The sequence below is a fragment of the Lathamus discolor genome, chromosome 6 (genome assembly GCF_037157495.1).
Source record: "Lathamus discolor isolate bLatDis1 chromosome 6, bLatDis1.hap1, whole genome shotgun sequence".
NCBI classification, from domain to species: Eukaryota; Metazoa; Chordata; class Aves; order Psittaciformes; family Psittacidae; genus Lathamus; species Lathamus discolor.
The window spans coordinates 74,373,392-74,391,756 of record NC_088889.1 but is presented as its reverse complement, the minus strand read 5'-3'; the positions used below and the strand labels follow the sequence as shown (position 1 = coordinate 74,391,756).

At 63.4% G+C, this 18,365-nt stretch overlaps 2 protein-coding genes across 2 annotated transcripts; both read left to right on the top strand.

Annotated features, from left to right (window-relative positions):
• Positions 1 to 5,667: 5,667 nt before the first annotated feature.
• METRN (meteorin, glial cell differentiation regulator) lies at positions 5,668 to 8,339 on the top strand. The gene is made up of 4 exons (XM_065686238.1): positions 5,668 to 5,763; positions 6,698 to 7,119; positions 7,244 to 7,303; positions 7,815 to 8,339. The coding sequence occupies exons 1-4, from the start codon at positions 5,678 to 5,680 to the stop codon at positions 8,120 to 8,122; spliced, it is 876 nt and encodes a 291-aa protein (XP_065542310.1). The 5' UTR covers positions 5,668 to 5,677; the 3' UTR covers positions 8,123 to 8,339.
• A 6,901-nt stretch (positions 8,340 to 15,240) lies between these two features.
• ANTKMT (adenine nucleotide translocase lysine methyltransferase) lies at positions 15,241 to 18,042 on the top strand. The gene is made up of 5 exons (XM_065683686.1): positions 15,241 to 15,424; positions 15,502 to 15,606; positions 16,287 to 16,427; positions 16,946 to 16,996; positions 17,572 to 18,042. Exons 1-5 carry the CDS (start codon positions 15,251 to 15,253, stop codon positions 17,773 to 17,775), a joined length of 675 nt encoding a protein of 224 aa, XP_065539758.1. The 5' UTR covers positions 15,241 to 15,250; the 3' UTR covers positions 17,776 to 18,042.
• The last annotated feature ends 323 nt before the right edge of the window (positions 18,043 to 18,365 follow it).

Genomic DNA, 18,365 nt, shown 5'->3' with positions numbered 1-18,365 from the left:
AGCGGGTAGGGCTGGGTTGGCAGCGGGGTGTGCAGGCAGGGGGAGAGGGTGGGGGGGAATGCAGGGGTGGGATGATGGGGGGGATGGAGGGAGGGAGGGAGGGATGGATGGAGGCTGGGATGGAGGGATGGGAGATGGAGGGATGGGAGGATGGGGAGAAGAACGGATAGATGGGAGAGGGGTAAGGGATAAGGAATAAGGGATGGAGGAGCAATGGAGGGATGAAAGGATGGAGGAGGTGAAGGGATGAAGGGAAGAAGGTCTGCTGGAAGGGTGGATGGAGCAATGGAGGGATGGAAGGATGGAGGAGCGATGGAGGGATGAATGGAGGGATGAGGGGTGGAAGGAGGGATGGAGGTCCGGGTGGAGGGGTGGCTGGAGGGCTGGAGGGGGGGTGGCTGGCAGGCTGGATGGACAGACGGATGCTTGCTCTGGCTCTCTCCCCAGCAGGGCACTGGCAGCCGGAGATCCTGGTGCAGACCCCTCGCCCCAGCAGCCAGCTCTGGCTCTGCTTGACAGCGCCCAGGGCACAGCGGGGACGGTCGTTGCAGCCCCAGCACCCCGGGGTGCTGCGGGCACCCAGGGAACGGGGGGGCTTCAGCTGACCAGGCCATAGCTGGCAGCAGGACCTGCAGCTGGGGGATGCCCCCTTGCTGCCCCCCCATTTCCCACCCCCCTAGCTCAGCATCCACCCAGCAGGCCAGAGCCCAGCTTCATCACTGCTCCCCAGACTGCAGGGGACCGCTTAGCTGCCACATTTAGCCCTTTCCCCTGCCCCTGGGGAGGCTGATGGAGCTGCCTGAACCCGGCGCCTGGCTCCTGCCTCCATTATTTATAAGGCAGGTCGGATTTCGCACTGGAAGCCGGGAGGGAGCCTGTGGGAGGAGACTAGGCACATACACACACACTCACACTCACACTCACTCACACCCTGCCCAATGGGTGACCAACGCAGTTAAAGGTGCCCTCCAGTGACTGTGGGGACATGTAGGTCCGCGTCCTCATCCTGCTGATGCATCTTCTCCCCATCGCATAAGGAACTGGAGGTCCTTCACGTTGTGAGCCCTTGTCCCCACCAAGTGGGGTGTCCCAGGGCAATTGCCAGTCCAAGAGCAGCAGGTGGTGGTCCAGCTCCCTGAGTGATCACAGTGATTCCAGGCACAGGGAGACAGCAGGGTCCCAGAGGGTCCTTGCTGTCCTCTTGGTCCTGGCACAGCTCCGCTGCCAGCTCCAGGCACAAGGCGGGACATGTCGGGGTGGCCCCATGTCCTGGGCACATTTTCATACCAAGAAGGTTCACAGCTGCAGGTGGAGCCCTTAGGCAGGGGGATTCTTCATGCACATGTTCCAAGTGGGGGAGCACAGCTGGGTGGGGGTACCCACATCATGGGGTGCCTAGTGGGGTGCTCCAGCTCACCCTACAGCCACTGGCAACTCTGTGCTGTGGCAGACCTGGACCCTTGATCCTCCCTGGTCCATGGCGTTTGTCCCCCCCCGGGTACCAGCAGCGCGGTGGCCAATATCCCCACACTCAGGCTGGGTCAGCAGCCAAGAGCCAAGCGACACCACTGCTCCACGACTCATCTTTATGCAGACTGCCAGCACCCCATTGGCCCTCCAGCAGCCCCACCACCCTGGGGGTGCTGACGGGTCTCACCCCACACTCCCATCAGAGCCCCATGACGACAGGACCCTGGGCCGAGCATCACCGGTCCCTCAGCCTGCCCAGGGGTGCGGAAGCTGGACCGCAGTGCGCCGGGGAGGGGGCTGTCGCCGCGGCAACCGCCGTCGCCTAGCGCCGGCTGTCTCCCGGTAACCCGTCGCCTAGCAATGGGGGATTTCACAGCTCGGGATGAAGAGTTGAAAGTTATTTTTAGCCCGGGCTGTGAATCAATAGGCAGCTCCATTCGCCGCCCCGCAGGATGCTCGCGGGGCCTTGCTGTGGTGGTGGCAGGGGGGCTGCCATGGGCACCGCATGGCCTGGCCGGCCTGGGGTCACCCCCCCGCACAGTCGCTCCAGGGACACCCAGGGCTCAGCCTCCCTCTGCTCCCTCCAGTGCCCTCCATAGGGTTCAGTGCCCCTGGACCTCCCCCATCAAGGGTCTGACACCCCCCAGGCCCTATGCAGGGGAGGGTTGGTGAGGGCAGGGTACCAACTGGACCATTGCTTTGCTATTAGGACCCTCACCTCACTGTGGAGGCCCTCTTTCAGTTGTGAGCACCCTCATTGCAGCTGCTGGGAGCCTCATCGTGCCATGGGGACCTGCTCCCACTACTGTGGTCCCCCACTAGTCCACGAGGGATGTGGACATCCCTTGCCATGGGGACCCTCTCCTTGCCATGGGAATCCTGTTTATGCTATGGGGACCCTTGCCTTGACATGTGGACTCCTCTTGCCCATTGCACCCTTGCCCTGACATAGGGACTCCCATCTTGCCATGGGACCCCCACCTTGCCATGGGGACTCCTTCCTTGCCATGGATATCACCATTTTGCTGTGGGGACCCTTGCCTGGCGTATGGGTCCCTCTTTGCCTTGGGGACTACTGCCTTGCCATGGGGACCCCATCTTTGCCATTTCATGGGGACCCTAATCCCATGTTTCCCCTCCTGACAGCCTCCCTGAGCTCCTCCAGGGCTCATGCCTGCCCTCAGGGACACCAGCCTGGGGGTCTGGATACTCAGGGTTAGTGGGGGGGGATGGAGCCTGCTCAGCACACGGGTTCCATGGGGAAGGGCTGGGGGTATCCCTGATTGCCCCCGTGCTAGGCTGGTGAGGCTCCTCAGCTATTTTTGAACGATGAGGTGGGTGCCTGGCACAGCTGCTTCTCCTTTGGGTGCTCAGCTGAGCTCCCACGCAGCCGTGGGAGGCCAGGCAGCGGGATGCAGAAGATGGGGAACCCCAAAAAGGGGGCTCTGAGCCTCTGAGCGGCTCCTCCCGAGTCCCCTTTTTGCCTTTACAGGGGGGTTTTTGCCTCTGGGCCCTGCCCTTGCTGTCACCCACGCACAGCACAGGAGCACCCAGGGCCCCTTGGTCCCCACTGGTGAGAGACACTCCGGCCTGGAGCACACGTTTAATGCTGGGGTGCCAGCACAAAGCAGAGCTGGAGCTGCCAGAGGGGGTCCAGAGGAGAGCATGGGAATGGCTGGGGCTGGAAGGTCCCTCCCGCAGATGAAGGCTGGGAGAGGTGGGGTGGGTGAGCCTGGAGAAGACATTCTGGAGCCTCTCAGTGTACGAGGGGCTGGTAGGGATGATGGAGATGGGAGAGGGTGACAGCTTTAGGCTGGAAGAGGATGGATTTAGGTTGGATATAAGGCAGGAACATGGGGTAGGGGTGAACTGCCTCCTTGACTGCGGGGAGATGTCCGTGCCCAGGCAGGGCTTGGAGCAGGGGATCCGTGAAAATCCTCCTGGATGAGTCCATCCCCTGCCCCGCGGCGGGACGTGGGTCCCGCCACAGACACCCCATCACCCTGAGGCCCCGGAGGCGTCCCCGCCGGGGGCGGCGGGAGGAGCAGCCGCAATGGCCGTGGTCACAAGAGGGCACTGCGAGATCGAGCGTCCCGGGCACCGGACAGGGGAGGGACCCGTGACCGGAGCGGAGCCGCTGGCGGGTGTCCTGCACCCTGCTCGGGCAGGTCCCGCGGGGCAGCCGGTCCACGGCCCCGCAGCCCTCCCTCCGGCAGCGGGGACAAGGGGATACGGCCGGCGGGGACGCGGGGCGGCAGCTCCCGTGAAGCCCGGGGATGCTCTGCCCCACCGGGGTGGGGCTGTGCCGGGTCCCAGCTCAGCCCCAGCTCCAGTGGCTGCTCACTGGGTGCTCCGCCCCTCCCAAGGCAGTGCCCGAGGCCAGGAGTGGCCCGGGGTGGACGCCGGGGGTGTCTACGGTGGCTTTGTCCAGCTGGGGCCGAGGTTCCTCCCAAAATACCGCGTTAAGGTGGATCGGGGACTTCCGCCTCCTCCCGGGATGGGGGACGGGGTTCAGGGTGCAAACCCCCCCGGGGGTGCTGCAGTGGGGCTGGGGCACAGCCACCGCCGTGTGCCCATGCGGACACCGGGGTGCAGCCTGCGAACGGCAGCGTCCCACCCCCCCTGCACCCTCGGGTGTCCCAAGGGAACCCCTCCCGAGGGCCCCCCCGGGGCGGTGGGAGTCAGCCTGAGTGAGGTCCCTGCCTGGGGACACCGGAGCCTGCTGCCAGCTCACTGCGGTGCCTCCTCGCCCCGGGCAGCCGGCGGGGGCTGTTTGTGGGGTCCCTCACCTGTATCCCCTGCCGGGCCCGGAGCACACCCGGCCCTGCTTCCCCAGGAACCGGCCCCGGGCCACATCCCCCCGTGCTGGGGTCACTGTGACCCGCAGTCGGGCCCTCTGTCCCCGACGCCCACGGCAGACCCCAGCACAAGGCTCAGTGGGTACAGAGCCCCCCCCGCAGACCCCTCAGCACCCCGACCCGCCCACCCGACCCGCTCCACCTTAACCCGCAGCCCCTCCGGCCCCTCATTTTCCACGGATTCCAGCAGCCTGACTGGGTTCAGCATGGCTCCATGGCGGGAGGGCCGCGAGTGCCCCTCTCCCGCCTGGCCCCCTTCCCTTCCCCCCCTTCCCCTCATTCTTTCCACCCTCCAAATTTACAATCCCTCATTTCCATTCCGCTCCACCCGCTCGCCAGCACTTTGTTCCCGGCCTCTATCAGCCCATCCCGATTGTTCCCTGTTTATTTCAAACGTTTTGGCGGGCTGTCACGGGATGGACACTTAATTAATTGTGGGGCTGGCACAATAGCGCTGAGGGGTGTGTGTACAATCCCAAGGGAGGTTGGGGGGGGGTTGGAAGTGGGGTTCGGCTGTGCGGAACCCCCCATGACAGACCCACACCATGTGTCTCCATGGCCCCGGTTAAGGGTGTCCCCGTGGGGAGGGGTGTGCTGCTGCCAGGGGGCTGTGTGTATGGAGGTTGGGGTGTGTGTGGAGGTTGGGGGGCACAGTTCTCGTGGTGCACAAACCAGGGGGCTGGATTTTGGGGTGTGCATAAGTCAGGGTTTGTATAGGTTTGGGGTGTACACAGCCTGGGGTGTGCATAGTTGGAGTGTGTATAGCCTGGAGTTCCTGTTGCCTGGGGTGTGCACGGCCTGAGGTGTGCGTGGCGTGGGGTGTGCGTAACTTGGGGTGTGCATGGCCTGGGGTATATATATAGCCTGAGGTGTGTGTAGCCGGGGGCGTGCATCAATCGGGGTGCATATGGCCCGGGCTGTACATATCTTGGGGTGCACGTAGCTGGGGTGTGCACAGCTGGGCTGCACATAGCCTGGGGTGCCTCTACCCGGGGGTCCGCACGACCTGGGGCGCGCACAGCTGGGCCGTACTACCGCGGGGAGCACCACGCAGGCCCAGCGCTGCCCCGAGGCTCAGCCCTGCCGCGTCCCCGCTCGCCGGTGCTGTCCTCCCCGGTGCCGGGAGCCGCAGGGGGGTCCGGGGATGCCGGTGCGGGCGCTGCCGGTGCCCCGGGCAGCGGGTGCGGGGGGAGATGCGGGGGGGTGTGGGGTGTCCGGCCCCGCCCCGCCGCCGCCATTGGCCGAAAGTTTGGGGCGCGGCGCGGGGTGTCGGCCCCGCTCCCTGCCCGCGGCCGGTGCGGGCAGCGCGGGCAGGGCCGGGCCGCCCCGGGGCCGCCGCGGCCGCGGCCATGTGGGCGCTGCGAGCGCTGTGCCTGGCCGGGCTGGGCGCGGCGCTCGGCGGCGCCTCTGCGGATCCGTGCAGCTGGAGGGGCAGGTAGGGACCGGCACCGGCACCGGCGGCACACGCGGGTCCCCGGCTCAGCACCCCCCGCTCCAAACCCCGCTGCCCGGCTCGCAGCCCGCCCCCCACCCGGGAGCATCCCCCTGTGCAGGGGCTGCCACCGCCTCCTGCGGGGCTGGGTCGCGGTGCGATGCTGGGACCTGCTCCTGCCTCAGTTTCCCCATGCCAGGGATGTGCGGGGTCCGGGCCCGCCTCACCGGGAGCCCTTCCCGCAGCCCCTTCACCCGTGAATCGCAGCCCCGCTGCCCCTGGGGCCCCTCGGCAGGGCTCGGAGGGCCTCTGTCCGCGGTGGGGAAGGTGCCGAGCTCCGGAACAAAGGGCCGGGGCTGTCGCAAGCCCCACGCGAGGCCGTGGGGGGCACGGGCGGGACACAAGACCCGGCAGCAGCGTGGTCGGGACAAAGCGGCCCCAGGGCTGTCTCCGCTCCCCCGGGCAGGGCTTTCCCGCTTGTGCCCTCCCCTAAATATTCCACAGGCAAGGCGTGGCTTCGTGCACCGGTTCCACGCGAGCCCGAATCCCGCGGGGGGTGGTAACCCCCCAGCTCCCATAGGGGATCCCCCAAAGTTGGGTTGTGCAAGGAACAGGCGATCCCAAGGCTGTGGGTCCCGCGGCTTGGGAGGCTGGGGAGTCCACTCTGGGTGCAAGGGGGTGTGTGTGCTGTTGCGGCCCCCCCCCGCCGGCACCTACCCAGCGGGTTGGTGGGGCCGAGCCCCCCCAAAGGACACACACACACCCGGTGGCATCGAGGGTTTGATGCTATTCCTCCCTGTGTTCATCCTGCACAGCTCCACGGAGCGCTGGGGGGATAAGGGCTGGGGGGCTCCCCGTCAGCTGGGCGGACACAGGCTGGGGCTGGGGGTCCCCATCACCCGGCGTGTCCCGGTGACGGGGGTGCCGTGCCTCGCAGCGGGCTGTCGCAGGAGGCGGGCAGCGTGGAGCAGCTCTCCCTGCCCTGCGCCGAGGGCTCTCTGGAATGGCTGTACCCCACGGGGGCCCTTCGCCTGCGCCTGGCCCCCCGCCTGCCCCCCGCCACCGCCGCCGCCGCGGGCGGGAGCCCCCAGCACGTCACGGCCTGCGTCAAACCCGCGGGCACGTTCCGTGGGGCTCAGCTGCACCTGGAGCGGGACGGGGCGCTGGAGCTGCTGCTGCCCGAGGCGCCGCGGCCCCGCGTGCGCTGCTTCAGCTGGGCGCCCCGGGAGAAGGTGGCCCTGTTCCTGCAGGCCACCCCGCACCGCGACATCAGCCGCCGCATCGCCGCCTTCCGCTACGAGCTGCGGGGGGACTGGCTGGCCCGCCCCGCGCTGCCCGCCGCCAGCCTCACCGGGGAGGGTGAGTGTCCCGCATCCCGGCTCGGCCTGCCCCGCCTGCCCTCGCCGGCTGGCCCCCGGTGTGCGCGGAGGAGGGGACGGTCACCGGTGGCGGATGCTGACAAGGCTGTGCTTGGCCGTTGCAGGGGCTTGCCGGCCGTGCAACCACACCGAGATCCTGATGGCCGTTTGCACTAGTGACTTTGGTGAGCGCAGCCCCTGCCTGGGGGCTGGGAGCCCGCAGGAGGGGGGGAAACTCAAACCGGGGCCCAAGTGCCCGCAGGCGGCCATGGCCTGCCCCACCTGGGCGTCAGTACAGAGGCTGCTGCCGGATGGGGATGGGAACAGTGATGGGGATGAGGGCAGAGATGGGAACAGGTATAGAGATGGAGATGGGAATGAGGACGGAGAAGTCTATGGGGACTGGGACAAGGATGGGGACAAGGATGGGAATGGATGGCGATGGGAATGGTGGGAATGAGGGCAGGGATGGGGATGGAGATGGGAAGGGGGACAGGGAAGGCTATGCAGATTTGGACAAGGATGGGGGTGAATGGCAGTGGGAATGGTGGGAATGAGGATGTGAATAGGGATGGAGATGGAGATGGGAACAGGGATAGGGATAGGAAAGACTACAGGGATCATGACAAAGATGGGGACAGGGATGGGGATAATGTCAGGGCCATGCTGACACCCGTCCCTCTCTTCCCCTCGCAGTGGTCCGCGGCAGCATTCGGAGCGTTTCCAATGATGTGGAGCTGCAGGAATCCATCATCGGGGTGAGCGCTGCCCGCATCCACCGCCAGAAGTTCCCCCTGTTCCAGGCGGGGGGGCGGCCAGCGGGCAGCATCCACACCCCGCTGCGCTGCGGCGTCAGGCCGGGCCCCGGCACCTTCCTCTTCACGGGGTGGCTGCACTTCGGCGAGGCCTGGCTGAGCTGCGCGCCGCGGTACCGGGACTTCCAGCGCATCTACCAGGGAGCACAGCGCGCGCGCCAGAACCCCTGCGAGTTCCCCATGGACTGAGTGGCTTGGGGGCGGGGAAGGACAGCTCGGCCCCGCAGGTGCTGGGGGGTCCCGCGGGCAGCATGAGCATCCCTGGGGTTGGATGGTGCCGGGAGACAGGAGCAGTGATTTGATCCTCGCCGTGCAGCTGGGCTCCGTCAGCATCCACCAATGGGCTGGGGGGGCCCCGAGAAAATCCTGCTGGAAGGGAAGGGGTTTTCCCAGGGAACTGCCCGGGTGAGGGGCGCTGTGTTGTGGGGCAGGGGGTTAGGGGCTCCCAGGGGAGCGGGGTGCTGCAGGCTCAGGGGGTGCTGTGGGTGCAGCAAGATGGGGGTGCTGTTGTTCCCCCCCGGGAGGGCACGGTGATGGGTGGCCATGGCAGTGGGTGCCACAGCGGGGTGTGGAAGGGCCAGGAGGTGATTTGCAATGTCAGGGATGGAAGTGGGAGCAGGATGGCAGCGAGCCTTGCCCTGACCCTGCCTGCAGTGGAGGGCATGGGAAGGGGCCATGGGGTGGATAATGAGGAAGAGGAGTGAGGCCGAAGGAAGCAAGGGGATGGCGAGGGGGGAGGAAGGCTGGTGCAGGACCAAAGCACCAATGCAGGAAGGTGCCGTGGGAGGGGGGAGAGCCTGGGACAGGCCGGGACGTGCTGCCCATCCTGCCACCGTGGCTTCGCGGCGGCTGCTGGGTCACCCCGGTGGGTCACAGCCTGCCGGCCAGGGGGAGTGTGTTCACCGTGGGGGTGGGGGGCATTGTATGTGCACTACAGTGATAACGATACCAAATGTGTGACCTTTTTGATAAACTAAGCTGTCTTTGTAGAGCACATGTGTGAGACTCCTTGGTTTGCAGGCAGCTGAGCGGGATTGCCTGTGCCTCCCCATGTGTCAGCTCCAGCCACTGACCCTGCCCTGGAAACAGCCCTACTCTTTATATATCTCCCTCCATAAAGTGATATATTGCTGTTTCTGAGTGCTGCATCCCTGGGATGGGTCATTCTGAGGGTCCCCTCCCTGGGTATTGGCCGCGGCTCCATGCCGGGTGTTGAGCAGCCACTGTCAGGGCTCATTCTCGTCAGAGTCACCGGCCACAAGGCCTCATTGTGCTGGGCCGCACCGTGCTGGTGCCCCAGCCCCACCGCTGCCCCCCTCCATGGGGTCCTGTGGGCTGTGTGTGGTGGTGGGGAGGGGGACAGGACCCCAGTGGGGATGGGGCACACGAACCCCGGCAAGGACCTTTCCTCCACATCAGTGATGCCCACAGGAGCTCAGTGCTGGAAAAGCTCAGCCCCTGAGCACCCAGAGCAGAGCTGCTCCAGCCCTCGCAGCATCTCCATGGCCTCCTCTGGACTCACTCCAACAGCTCCACGTCCCTCTTGTGCTGCTGCCCCAGAGCTGGATCAGGACTGCAGGGGGGGGTCTCCCCAGAGCACAGCAGATGGGGACAATCCCCTCCCTCTTGTGCTGCTCACGCTCTGGGGGTGCAGCCCAGCACACAGGGGGGGTCTGGGGAGCTGCTCATTGACCAACATCCCCCAGTCCTTCTCCTCAGGGCTGCTCCATCCAGCCTCCCCAAGCCATTTCCAATGAGTGCTGCAGGCTTTGGAGTTCAAATACGTACATGTAAATGTGTGTGTGTATAAAATGATCTGCTTGTGATATGATCCTGCCTGTGAGGTGGTGGTGGGCTCAATACGCAACACATGTTTTCCCCAGAGAAGAATGTGATGCTTATTTTATGCTTTCCTGCCAAAGGGCTGGTGCTCATTTTGGGGCCAGGCTGGGCCCCAGGGCAGGATCCATCCCTGGCGAGTCTGATGCTCCCTGCCAGGCTCTCGAGGGTGCCAGAATCCCCCTGGATTTTGGCAACAGGCAGGAACTGAGCAAGCAGTGGGAAAGAGGAAGGAGTGGGAAACCCAGTGGAGGAGGAGAGAAAATGGGGATGGAAAAGCAATACATGAGGTGCAAAGGGAATTGTGCTGCCCACGGCATCCTCCACACACATCAAGGGTAAATCACGGCTGCACCGACCCCGCCACAATCCCGCGCATTCCTCTCGGCTGAAGAACGGGATTTAATGTGCTGAGGATCCGGCAGCATCTGCCCAGCACCAGAGTCTCGTGTTTTGTTTCAAATCTGTTTATTTGGCCAGAGCAGCTTGTTCTGCTGCTGCAGAAAGGGCTGCTCTGTGCCTCGCTCACCGCTGCGGGGGGTTCGGGCTGTTTTTGGTGCCCTCTGCCCTGGGTCACGTTGGGTTGGCTGCTCTCGCTTCCCGCAGCTGGGCCCCAGCCAGGGCACAAGCACTTCCTATGGGACCATCCCACAGGGAATCCAGGCAGCCAGCGCCTCAGTTTCCCTACTGCAGGATGGGGATAACAGCCCTTCGCTGCTGCTCAGGGCTGCCGTGGCAGCATCCTGCATCCCACAGCCCCATCGTCCCCATCTCCCCAGCGCTGCTTGTCCCGGCAATTCCCCGAAAGCAGAGTCCAGCCCCAGCCAAGCCAAATTCCTGTCCATCCTCTTGGCCACAGAGGGTAAAAACACAACAAGCCGGTTAATATTTCCTTAGCAGGATGGAAAATGCGGTGCGGTGAAGGGGAAGCGCTGGGGACCATATTGTGACAGGACTGCTTTGGGAGGACCAGACAGGAGCTGGGGGGGTCTGGGGGGCAGCTGGAGCCCCACTGGACTTGGTGAGAGCGGTGACAATGGCCAAAGGGCTGTGGGGAGCAGAGGGAAGGATCCCCTGTGGTGCTCACCTGGACAAGGGTGGACGCAGCATCCCCAGGAATGAACCTGCCAGACCCGCTCCAAACCCATCCCCTGCTGTGGCCGGTTTAGGGACACCATGGAGGGCAGCACCCCCAAACCATGTCCCTAAATGGCATTGTGCCCAGGGAAGCGCCCGGGGGTCCTCATCCCATGGGATCAGCCGCACCGCGGACGCAGGTGTCCGGGCAGGGGGGACACACAGAGCCCTTCGGTCACGCTGCCGGTGGGTGTCCGCGCTGGGCCGGCAAGGCACGGAGGGGTGGCACTGCCGGGGTGTCCCCGTCGCTGTCCCCAGCCCTGTCGCACAAAGGCAGCGCCGTTTCCCGCCATCCCCCCCCCCCCAAAGCCCTTCCTCCCCCTCTCCTGCCCCTTCACCCTCCTCCTCCCCGGCTGCTGCCGATGAAAGCCCAAACCAGTGAATCCAGGGGCACAAAGGGGAGGCACAAAGGGGAGGCTCTCTCAGCCCCCCTGCGGCCCCCACAGCCACCCTGGGATGACCAGTCCTGTCCTGCCTGTGCTGCCCAGCCTGCCCATGCTGTTCATCCTGCCTGCCCTGCCTGCTTTGCCCACAGCACCCACGAGCCAGCACGGGGCAGGAGGATGCTCCTGGGACCCGAGGGGGCCCCATAGGGTCAAGATGATATCCTTGGGGTTCACAGATCCTCTATAGGGCTGGATAATGTCCCTGGGACCAGGGAAGGCACTACAGCCTCAGGTTCATGCCCCAGGGCTGGGAGATGGCCCATAGGGTCAGCATGATGCCCTTGGGGTTTGGGAGTGCCTCATAGGGTGGGATGATGCTCCTGGGACCAGAGATGCATCACAGCATTGGGATGATGTCCTTGGGGTTCAGGGATACCCCGTAGAGTCAGGATGATCCCCTGGAGCCAGGGGAAGCCCCATAGGATCAGAATCCTCATCCCTTGGGGTTGGGGGTACCCAACAGGGTCATAATGATGCCCTTGTGGTTCAGAGATAACACAAGGGTCAGGATGATGCCCCTGGGCCAGGGGAAAGCACAGCAGCAGATAGGATGAGGCAGTCTGGGTCTCCTCATTGAGCGCTCAGGTCCCTAAACAGCAAGAGAAGTGGGAGCTTGGTGGCCCCAAGGACACCGACACTCCCCAGCCCTTCCACCCCTTGGGGAGGTGTCCCCCAAAGCCTACCATAAAGGGTTGCTTTGAGAGCCCCGTTTGGCCGGGTCAAAGCCAAGCCAGCAGCATCCCTCTGGCTGGAAGGGATGGTGGGGGCCCCGAAGCCCTTCACCCCGGCTCTCCTGGTCCAATACGCCTGTGCCGGTGTGTCCGGCTGCCAGCAGCTGTTGGGAAGCAGCTTTCCCAGCGCATAGTGACAAATTCCTGGCGGCTGGGGCTGCTTTGCAGCCGCCGGGGAGAAGCTGCCCTGGAAAGAGGCAGATTAAAAGCTCTTTGGCTCCAGTGGCGCATCCCAATGGTCTCCTCGCACAGCTCCCTGATATGCTGCGGACACTGCGGGCTGGGGCAGAAGTGGGATGCTCCCACCCCTCACCATGTCCCAGGGGCCCAGCAGGGAGAGCTCAGCCCTGCCTGGGAATTGCTTCCTTAATTAATTTGCTTTGCAGCACCACGGCGGGGCCTTGGGCTGCCCCAGGGACCAGCTCGTCCACACAGACCATCCTCCTCCTCCACAGCCCCTGCCCCCTCTTTTCCCAGCTCCTATTTCCCTGGATTTTCTGCTCACTCTCAGCCTTAACTGGCCCCACCAGAAAATTGGAGCAATCCCCATGACCCCCGATTCGGCTGCAGCCACGTCAGGGGATGGAGGAGGAATACCCCTGGGCAATATCTCTAGGCTCTATGGATGGTGCAGCATTGCTGCTCCTGGGCTGTGTTTAATGGGGTCTGTTCATTGTTAAGCACCCCGAGCTGCATGGTGTGGTATGAGGGTAGAGCATACATGTGCATATCTGTGCATCCTCATTCCAAGGGTGGAATATTTGGATCCCACAAACAAAGGTGAGACCAGAGTGGAAACATGTGCTTGCCTTTGGCAGCTCAACCCTTGGCCACTGCCTGTGTTGGTTCATTGGCAAAGGGGGTCTCCAGGGAGGCTGGTGCCTTCCACAGGGCTGGGGAGGTGGGAATCCTGCTCCACAGTCACAGAATCCCGGACTGGTTTGGGTTGGAAGGGACCCTAAAGCTCACCAAGTTCCAGCCCCCTGCCATGGGCAGGGACACCTTCCACCAGACCAGGTTGCTCCAAGCCCCGTCCAACCTGGCCTTGAACACTGCCAGGGATGGGGCAGCCACAGCTTCTCTGGGCAGCCTGTGCCAGCGCCTCAGCACCCTCACAGGGAAGAGCTTCTGCCTAAGAGCTCATCTCAGTCTCCCCTCTGTCAGGTTAAAGCCATTCCCCCTTGGTCTGTCCCTACAGGCCCCTGTAAAAAGCCACCCCAGTCCCACTCCCCTCCATCCCAAAGCTGGGGCTGCCCACAGGTAGTCAGTGATGGATGTCCCAAGGCCCTGGAACAGGCTGGTCACCCTGTGGGGTGCCACCGGCCATGGCACAGACCCCTGGGGCCATCCCTATCTCCCAGGGGACACCCCAATACGCTGCTGGAGGGGACCCCCAGGAAGCCCTGACCCAGAGGCCCAAGGAAGTCCTGGGAGGAAGGTGACAGCGGGGCTGTGCGGGCCGGGAGCTGCTGCCCTTTGTGTGCGGCTGCCCTCCGGAGCCGTCATTGTTCCCACGTTGGGGTTGCGCTGGGGAGGGGTTAATTGCGGGGGGCAGGAGCCGTGGAGCCCAGCCCCCCCCGCATCCCACAGCCTGGAATTTTCCCACAGTCGCAGCTCCCTCGCAGCAGGAAACCCACCGCCTGTGTCACACACAGCCGTGAACAACCGCACACCACTGCTCACAGCCGTGAACAACTGCACACCACTGCTGACAGCCGTGAACAACCGCACACCACTGCTGACAGCCGTGAACAACCGCACACCACTGCTCACAGCCGTGAACAACCGCACACCACTGCTCACAGCCGTGAACAACCGCACACCACTGCTCACAGCCGTGAACAACCGCACATCACTGCTCACAGCCATGAACAACCGCACACCACTGCTGACAGCCGTGAACAACCGCACACCACTGCTCACAGCCGTGAACAACCGCACACCACTGCTCACAGCCGTGAACAACTGCACATCACTGCTCACAGCCGTGAACAACTGCACACCACTGCTGACAGCCATGAACAACCGTGCACACCACTGCTCACAGCCGTGAACAACCGCACACCACTGCTGACAGCCGTGAACAACCGCACACCACTGCTGACAGCCGTGAACAACCGCACACCACTGCTCACAGCCGTGAACAACCGCACACCACTGCTCACAGCCGTGAATAACTGCACATCACTGCTCACAGCCGTGAACAACTGCACACCACTGCTGACAGCCATGAACAACCGTGCACACCACTGCTGACAGCCGTGAACAACTGCACATCACTGCTCACAGCCGTGAACAACTGCACACCACTGCTGACAGCCATGAACCATGCACACCACTGCTCACAGCCGTGAACAACTGCACACCACTGCTGACAGCCGTGAACAACCGCACACCACTGCTCACAGCCGTGAACAACCGCACACCACTGCTCACAGCCGTGAACAACTGCACACCACTGCTCACAGACATGAACAACTGCACACCACTGCTCACAGCCGTGAACAACTGCACACCACTGCTCACAGACATGAACAACTGCACACCACTGCTCACAGCTGTGAACAACTGCACATCACTGCTCACAGCCGTGAACAACTGCACACCACTGCTCACAGCCGTGAACAACTGCACACCACTGCTCACAGCTGTGAACAACCGTGCACACCACTGCTCACAGCCGTGAATGGCTGCACAGCCATGTACAACCACACAAAAGCGTGCACAACGACCCACGACTGTTCACAACTGCACACACCACCACGCAGGGCCGTGCACAGCGGCCCCAGCCTGCTCACAACCGAGCCGCACTGTGGCTGGCTACGCACAACCAACGGCAGCAGCACACAACCAGTGCCCAACTGCACCCGACTGCTCACAGCCACGCGCACACCGGCACACGGCGGTGCCCATGTGCCCGCCGCGCCTGCAGCCCCACGGCCCTGCACAGCCGCGTTCGGCCCTGCACAGCCGCGTTCGGCCCTGCACAGCCGCCCCGCAGCGCTCAGCCACCGCGCACGGCCCCGCACGGCCCCGCACGGCCGCAGCAGGCGGCGCCGCTCCTCCCGCCCCGCACACAAAGACCCGCGGGTCCGCAGCACGGCCATGCCCCGGCCCGGCCCCGCCGGAGGGCGGGAGCCACGGAGCCGCCCCTTCCGCCCGCCATGGAGCCGGGGGAGCCGGGGGAGCCCGGGGAGCCGGCATGGCGCGGGCCGGGCGGGGGGCCGCTGGGCGGGCGGTCGCTGCTGGAGATGGCCGTGGCCACCGGGGTGGCTGCTTGGGCCGCCTGGGCCGTGCTGCTGATGCCCGGCTTCCGCCGGGTGCCCCTGCGGCTGCAGGTACCGCCGGTGCCCCCCCCCCCCCCCCCAGCCCCGTGCCCTCCCGGTACCCCCGGCGCTGACCCCGCTCTCCCCAGGTGCCCTACCAGCCCTCCGGCCCGCAGCAAGCGGCCAACGCGCTGGCGCTGCTGCGGGGACGCTCCGGGAAGACGGTGGATCTGGGATCAGGAGATGGACGGCTCGTAAGGGCGGACAGGGGCGTGCGGGGAGGACAGGGAGGGGGCTGTGCTCAGCAGGAGGGTGGATGGGAGGCCCCCCGCGTGGCTGCTGCCCTGCACCCGGCCGGGCCTCTGATGACCCTCCGGGGCGGCCCTAGATCATCCTGGACATCTCCTAGACAGTCCTAGACCAAGCCCTAGATGCTCCTTGACAAGCTCCAGGTGGCCCTGGTGGTCTTAGACAAGCTGTAGGTGGGTGTAGACAGTCCTAGATGTCTAGGCCTGAGACTGGCCCTAGGTGGTCCTAGACAGTCCTAGGTAGTCCTAAACAAGCTCCAGGTGGTCCTAGGTGGCCCTAAACAAGTCCTAAGTGGCCCTAGACAGCTCTAGACAGTCCTAGTTGGTTGTAGACTGGCTTTAGGTGGCCTAAGATGGTGCTAGGTGGTCATAAATAGCCTTGGACTGTTCTCTGTGGTCCTGGAGGGTCCTAGACAACCCTAGGTGGTCCTTGATGGCAACAGAGGACACCACATGCAGTGAGCAGGGTGGGAAGGCACTCTGGGAGGAAGGTGCCAAGGACCGAGGCCACCCTGCCTGTGAGGAGGGGGTGAATGGAGCTGGGACACAGCCCCTGCCCCCTGAGCTGTCCCCCAGACTCAACCCTGACATTCGTTTTAGTTGCAGCTCTCTCTGTCTCTCCTCAGGTGCTAGAGGCTTATAAGCAAGGTCTGAGACCAGCCATTGGCTACGAGCTCAATCCCTGGCTCTTGGGTCTCTCCCACTACCGGGCCTGGAAGGCTGGTTACCACGGGAAGGTTTCCTTCCTGAAGAAAGACCTGTGGAAGGTAACAGCGTCCCGAGGTGTGGCTGTGCTTAGGCCAGTGCTAGGACTTGGTCTGCAGCCCCAGCCGGGGTTTGCTGGTGGTTGCTTGCTCCTTCCTCAACCCATGCTGCTCCCAGGAGGTGGAAAACCATCCTCCTTCCCAGGGGAACGCTAGCCTGGGCAGCCTGTGGCTGGCTGCTGGTTTGGCAGGCAGCAGTGCTCCTTCTCAGAGCAGCTTTGATGAGAGGTATGAGGTGCTGCTGACACATGGTGGCCTTCAGAGGTGTGCTCCTAAAGGTGCCTGCAGCCTGACCAGAGAAGCCCAGCAGGGAAGGTGGGTCTGGGATGGTGCTGGAGGCAGGCACTTGCGAGTGGTGCTGCTCCCAGGCACACCAGCACATCCTCATCCCACATGTTGTGGGGCGTCTCTTCTTCCTCCAAGGTTCAGAGGATCATTTGGAAGGTGGTGAGACACTCAGTTTCCCCCTTCTCTCCCTCTGCTTGCTGCTTTTTGCATTCCCCTTTTCCATCTCTTTTAAGGTGAATCTTTCTGATTGCCACAATGTGATCGTGTTCCTGGCCCCCAGCGTGGTAAGTCCGTCCCTGCCTCACACCCCAACTTGTTCAGAGCGAACTCCAAGGAGGGTTTTCTTAGGAAAGAGAGATAATCTGGGACAGTGGCAAAGACTCTGTAAAAGATAAGGCTCTATGAGTGGTTTGGTGCTCAGCACCATCCACATCTATAGAATCATCATTTAGGTTGGAAAAGACCTTTAAGATCGAGTCCCACCATTACCCCAGCACTGCCAAGGCCACATTAAACTATGTCCCTAAGTGCCACATCTACACATCTTTTAAATACCTCCAAGGACAGTGACTCCAGCACTGCCCTGGGCAGCCTGTTCCAATGCCTGACCACCCTTTGGGGAAGGAATTGTTCCTAATACCCAGTCTAAAGCTCCCCTGCTGCAGCTTGAGGCTGTTTCCTCTTGTCCTGTCTCTTGTTATTTGGTCTTAGTCCCAGCCATGCACAGGGCTGGCAGCAGCTGTATGTTTTGGAAGGGTCATTGGTTGATGGAGCCTGCTTGGGCCCTACCAGCCCTCCCGAGAAGCTGTCCTGTGGTCGCTGGTGGCACTGGACCACATGGCTGTCTGTTTCTCCCTAGAAACCACCCCTGGCCACCAAGCTCCTTGCAGAACTCCCTGACGAAGCCCGGGTGGTGGCTGGACGCTTCCCCTTCCCCTCCTGGACCCCCACCAGCACCCTTGGGCAGGGGCTGGAGCAAGTCTGGGCATATGACATGAAGGAGGTGCGGCGAGCAGCGCAGAGCAGCGCAGAGGGAAGCCAGGTCCCAGAGCCCGCTCCTTAAGCCTGGCATTAAGCATTGGAGCCCTTCCGGTCCTTGGGCTCAGCTCAGGGCTCCATGGCCAGGGTTTTGTCCCAGGGACTTGCAGGCTGGCAGTACCTCAGTTTTCCAATGAATGGGCAGTTTGGGGAAGCAAAGGAGGGGAAAATCAGACTTAGAAATCCTGGAATTATGGCAGGATTTAAGGGCTGAGACCCCAGTGCCTCTTTCTGTATGTTTCCTACCTTGTTTCTAGTTCAGTTTTCAAAATAAACGTTTGGTTGGTTCTTCCCTTGAGACTTTTGCTTTGCCTTTGAGCTGCAGGGTGCTCCTGAAGTCAGAGCTGCTCCTGGGCTCAGGCTTTGCTCTCCTGGCCCTTTGGAGGCAGCTTAGGAAGCAGTTTGTCCAGCTCCCCTCCCGCTGAAGAATCAGTTTGCTCCTGCTCACCGTGTATAATATTCCATTTGCCAGGAAAATGGAATGTAATGAAACAGGAAAAAGGGGCTTTCTCACCATGAAAGAGCAGCTCACCCCCTTTCTCTAGCCTCTTAGACCAAAGTCTGGCTCAAGCCAGCCCTGGCCTTGCTTCTTCAAGAGGGGAGTGAAGGGAGGAG

What these genes read in the sequence shown, in the direction of transcription:
- METRN (XM_065686238.1), top strand. Translation starts at nt 5,678, where the DNA reads ATGTGGGCGCTGCGAGCGCTGTGCCTGGCCGGGCTGGGCGCGGCGCTC. An exon ending in CGCCAGCCTCACCGGGGAGG is followed by an intron (nt 7,120 to 7,243) that starts GTGAGTGTCCCG and finishes TGGCCGTTGCAG; the next exon opens with GGGCTTGCCGGCCGTGCAAC. An exon ending in CGTTTGCACTAGTGACTTTG is followed by an intron (nt 7,304 to 7,814) that starts GTGAGCGCAGCC and finishes TTCCCCTCGCAG; the next exon opens with TGGTCCGCGGCAGCATTCGG.
- ANTKMT (XM_065683686.1), top strand. Translation starts at nt 15,251, where the DNA reads ATGGAGCCGGGGGAGCCGGGGGAGCCCGGGGAGCCGGCATGGCGCGGG. An exon ending in GATCAGGAGATGGACGGCTC is followed by an intron (nt 15,607 to 16,286) that starts GTAAGGGCGGAC and finishes GTCTCTCCTCAG; the next exon opens with GTGCTAGAGGCTTATAAGCA. An exon ending in TGTTCCTGGCCCCCAGCGTG is followed by an intron (nt 16,997 to 17,571) that starts GTAAGTCCGTCC and finishes GTTTCTCCCTAG; the next exon opens with AAACCACCCCTGGCCACCAA.